General features: G+C 42.2%; 1 protein-coding gene across 1 annotated transcript; it reads right to left on the minus strand.

Moving 5' to 3' along the window:
• Window positions 1-1,454: 1,454 nt before the first annotated feature.
• NIFK (nucleolar protein interacting with the FHA domain of MKI67) lies at window positions 1,455-4,463 on the minus strand (the record flags this gene model as incomplete). The annotated part of the gene is made up of 4 exons (XM_010285675.1): window positions 1,455-1,631; window positions 2,870-2,950; window positions 3,632-3,843; window positions 4,355-4,463. Coding segments are annotated over 4 exons (579 nt in total), but the record flags the coding sequence as incomplete, so codon positions are not given.
• Window positions 4,464-5,187: the final 724 nt, after the last annotated feature.

Below are 5,187 nucleotides of genomic sequence, written 5' to 3' on the forward strand. Positions count from 1 at the left end.
TCTAATTGCACAGCCAAACTGCATCTTCCAACAGGACTGGATATCTGCAGTCAGCTATGGCAGGTTACGTTGGAACAAGAATAAATCGTGATGCACAATAAAAAGCTACACTCAATTCTCTGAACTCTTATTACTGGTGACAAAACCTTGCCTTCACCCACCCAAAGGCTTATTACAATATTGTGATGCGTTTATCATCCCCTGAAGCAGAAGATATCCTTGTTTCACGCAGACAGTGAAACTAATACAGTGACGAGATGCTGCAGGGCCCAAAGGACAATGGAACTCCTGATGCAACCCAGACTGCTCCCATTACTGATGCATCTTCTCAAAGAGCCTTGCTCACTCTGAGAACAGCTGTACATAAGCTATTTGCCACCACCTGCTCCCCTCCACAGTTCAGCAAGAAGTCCCTCTACAAGCAGCCACACTTTGCAGGTCCTTGAACATTTTCTGAACCAGGCAACAGCACATTTATGGCACATAAAACCCCAGAGAATTAGCAAGTTACCTTTGCCTGGTCAGCCCAGAGGTAAAGCAGTACATGAGTACATGCATGCCCCTTCTACACAAGTGTGTGAGGAATGAAAGCGTAGCTGTGGCTCTGGCTAAGCCACCAGCCAACAGAACACCCACCCGACGTCCTCCACAGTAGGGTACACACTCACAAATCTTTTCCCTGCATAGGGAAAGGACTGGGAATCTTGAATGTGAATAACCTCAGCCATCTTCCTCTGTCTCTTACCACCTTCCTAATCCCAGTCCTTTCCATGTCGTCTGTTACTACTCCACATCCTGGCAAAGGATGAGCTTCCCAGGCTGAAAGCAGAGTTGAAAGACACTGGCTTGCTAGGGCAGCATGGCATTCTGCCTCTGCCCAGGACAGTACAGGCAGATCTCGACTGATCACAAACAGGAGATGAAATTCAAGGTATGTCTTCCTTGGGGAAAAAAATCCCTCACCCTCCATTTGTGTAACAATGTGAGAACTTGCATGAAACACAGACATTCAGTTAAATAGAAGAACCACTACCAAGAGCCAACACAGTTGAAAAATGGTTAATTTTTTTTTTATAACCCATCATTAATTACAAATGTAAGATACAGCCCATATCAGCAAGCCAATGGACAGCCTCACATTTTCTTTCAAAACAGTGGGCACTAGAGACAATTTATAGAATTAACTGAAGGTTCTGGCATGACTGCAAGTGTGTCACAGCACGGGCACTTGTGAGCAAAAAGTCAGAAATATCTTCAAAGGCAGAGAAGACCCCAGTAGGTCCCCTGATGGCTAAACAGGAGGTGGAGGATTTGTGAATAGATTCCTTGCCTAGGAAAGATTGAAACAGTCTAGTCAAAGCGAACCGAGCCAGGGCAGCACAACCATTGGAAGCTCCACCTCGCCAATTTTTGAGTCTAGGGAAAACATGGCTACAGCCATCAAAATTTTAAGTCTACTTCTGTTTCTTCAAGTTTGTTCTTTTTCTTGGCTGCTTCTTTGGTCTCTGCACAGCATTCTTAACCCTGGCAGGCGGCAGTCTGAGCGTTATTTCACTGTCCTCTGCATCACCATCCGCCTGGGAAGCTTTCCGGCGCTCGAGCACTGTTGGAGTACAGACTGGAGTAGGATCCTGAAGAGATCAGAAAAACAGGATTCATTGCAAAGCATCTGCCAGAGAAAGTTGTCACTGCCTCTGTGGTACCACACAGCACCTCAGTCCAGCTCTCCTTCAGAACTTCCACGTGTTAAGGGAAATTGTTTTCTTTTTATAACTAGCTATTTCTGTAGACGGTATTTCTTCGGACAAAACTGTCATCTCCAAAAAGGTATATGTGAAAGGTAAATTAATTAACATTTTCTAACATGTCATTATACACATTTGCTTACTAAACTTTCTATTCCCTGACTCAAAGCACTAAGCAAGCCAAGAAGAAAAGAATGGGGGGGAGAAATATATTTGAGACTGGGATACAGAAATGCCACATTCAAGCCCACCGCAGAACTGAAACATCCCAGCTTCGTTATCTCAGTAAGTTCTCACAACTCAGCTGGCTGAATGTACAAGTTATCTTATCTTCCTCACAACCAGCCCTGTCTCAATTATCACAAGTAAATCCAGTAACATTAAAAAAACCCCCACAAAACCAAACTCTCAACAGTGATGAAACAAAACAGAAATGTTAATATTTGACAGACTTTTCAGATTGTCAGTGCCCCAAATCTCAGTCCTGATGACCTTAGGTTTCCTTTCATCCTGCTTCTAGTTTTCGCTGGCTTTTGTTTTCAAAATACTGCAATACCATGCCTGGTGCACACAAGGGAGGAGGGACAGTATACCACGTAAAGGGGACAGACAGCACTAGACTGTATTAATGGTTCCACTTCCTTTTTGTCAAAACAGGCTGGTATTACATCGTAGTGCAGGCCAACAGAAAGATGCCACCAAGGAGATCACTTCGTACTGGTTGGAAGCACAGATGTAGGTGGTGTATAGGTGACAGTCCCCAACACCCTGCACTTCTCCTGCCTCAAGTTAGTGATGAATAGCAAAGGCTGACAGCAGACACACTGCTGCCTTGATGCGCCTCGGGACCAGCACTGCTGGTTACAACACGCTGAGCAGAAGCCTTTGCTGCTAAATACTCCCATAGGGGAAAGAACTGAGAAGACCCAACCACCCTCCCCCATTCAAAAGTGTTAATCCATCTCAAAGGAGCTACTTTGGCACAAAAAGCTCTCAAGTAAATACTATCCAGGTTTCCAAGTGTTGAAACTGATAAGAATAAACCAGTTGCACACCTGAAACATCTGCCCCAGTGTGAATGGTGGAGTGTGGTGCTGGGCATGACCAGGACTGTTTGGTCTTACCTGGCTGCTCAAAGAAATGTTCAGTTTTGTCTTCTTGGATGTTTTAACTTTTTTTCTTTTTATAGAAAGCTCTTGTGCAGCCTAGGAAGAAAGACAGATAAGGTGGATCACTACAAACTTTCTTGTGTGAAGATGCAGTCACTTAACAGTATAGAGGTTTCTTTGCTTCATAACTACAAAATCTTTGCTACAGCAATTAGGTTTGAATTAATAAAATGACTACAGTGCCACAGATCTGGTTTGAACAAACACACCCAAAGCAACATAGGAGCCCCTACTGTGCATTTTAAAAAAGTATTGTGTTAAACAGCATTGCTTAAAATTCAAGTACTTCACCCAAGCACTCTGCAAATGAGCACTAGGCTTGGTTAGCTTGGGCAGGGTCTAGGGATGGAAGCTCTAGTCTTGGGATCTGCCTTTAAATACCTACTCTGCCAAAGCCCCTGTCACTCTTCTGTGATCTACACACAAATATTAAAACCACAGAATATCCAACTGCTTATACTAACAGAAGAAAAGGAACATCTTCCCTTTGCTGTTACTTATTTACTTCTCTAAAAGCAAACCCACACGTACAAGTAGTACAACCCAATGCTACAGTAATTTTCAAGAGCTTCTATACCATTCTTTAAAGCATGTAAGTCTCTCTGGTGCACCAGCTCTTTTACCAGTTCCACACAAAACACAGGATTTTCTTGTATTTAGCACAATCTTAGAATCAAGTTTTGCATAAAACACTCATCAAAACGATGCCAAACTTACAAATCCTGGGAAGTCATAATCGAGCCCCTTTTCAGCCAGTCTCTTCCTTAAAAGTCTCTCCTTTCGTAGCAGTCGCTTTGTCATCTTTGCCTTCTGAACAAGCGAACGTACCCTATTGTACCGCCTGACCGCTGGCTGAGAAGGCTTCCGAAATATTTTGTTACTGTTTATGAAGAGATTTTCATGGACCCTTTCAGGAGGCATGAATTGACCTGTATTATAAACATATGACATCAAGTTATAGCAGAGCTACACTTCTCACCCAATGTACTCACATAACGCTATTCAGTTCTCGTTATAACATTATCCACTGCTGCAGCAGAGCACTAGTACGGCATGTTATTACGAACACAGAAGATGGAAAGTAACTAAATATTCACCAGCAAAAGGACTGATAATGGGTGGATGGAAGAAAACGCTTTTTCAGTTTCACCCAGAAACAGTCAGAGAAATTTATTTTTCAAAAGTTGATGCACATATTTAGCTCATAATCCTTTACAAAGTAAGTGTTGCTATCTCCACGTCTGAGAAACTTGCTAATTTGATTAATCTTTTAATCAATCAAAAAAGCCCCTTATGTGTAACTACACACACTGCAGCTGCAACAGTTATAAATGCTTCATTTAAGAACCCCCAAGATTCTCCAAACAGTCCAAAAACATAACACAATAATGACAAATTTCCTTTGCACATTAGAGGACTTGCACTGTAGCTTATACTTACACTTTAGCAGTCTTTCAGAAAACAGGTAGTTGTTCATTGTGTCTGCAACAATCTTAGCCACGTCATCGGACTCAAACTCTATAAATCCGTAGCCTTTGCTACCTCCAGTCTGCAAGCAACAACAGAAAGAAATCTGAAACAATGCTTCGACACTTGAAGAACTACCGTAAATTATTTCATGCTTCTGAAATCATAGCCCACTCAGATAAACACAAGTAATTTCATAAAGTTCAGTAAAATCATGGATTAGATTTAGTCCTAAACCGGTATGAAATTTTTGGTAAATATATATTTGCACATGAAACAAACTGCTCACCAATACCTATTTGCCAGAAAAAAGCTGCCCTGTGTTGCTGCTGTTCTGTTGTTGCTACCAAGCATATGTAGCAATATTATAAAGTGATGATAAATCCATAAATGAGAAGTTAAATTTATTGAGCACAAACGAACAAGAAATCTAAGACAGAATCTCTTCCATGACACTTACCTACCACCTTGAATCAGCATATTCTGGCAACGCTTCTCACATAAGCGTATTTACTTTTGCAGAAAAGGGGCTACATTAACTGTTGGTGAAACTGCTGCTTTGCAGTCATAGAATCATAGAACGGTTTGGATCGGAGGGAACCTTTAACGATCATCCCTGAGACAATGCCTCATATCATAGCATCATGTCTATCAGCCTAATATTCGTTTTGCAAGTCTTATTTTCAGGCCACCATTATGCATGGTGCCCCCCTCTGCCCACTCATGAAACTGCAACAAAGTTTTCCACGTGGTGCGCACCAAAGGCCGAAGGAAGCAAAGCGGCAAGTTCAGAAGCGCCCGGCGCT

This window comes from Phaethon lepturus, unplaced genomic scaffold (assembly GCF_000687285.1).
Source record: "Phaethon lepturus isolate BGI_N335 unplaced genomic scaffold, ASM68728v1 scaffold53244, whole genome shotgun sequence".
Classification (NCBI taxonomy): domain Eukaryota; kingdom Metazoa; phylum Chordata; class Aves; order Phaethontiformes; family Phaethontidae; genus Phaethon; species Phaethon lepturus.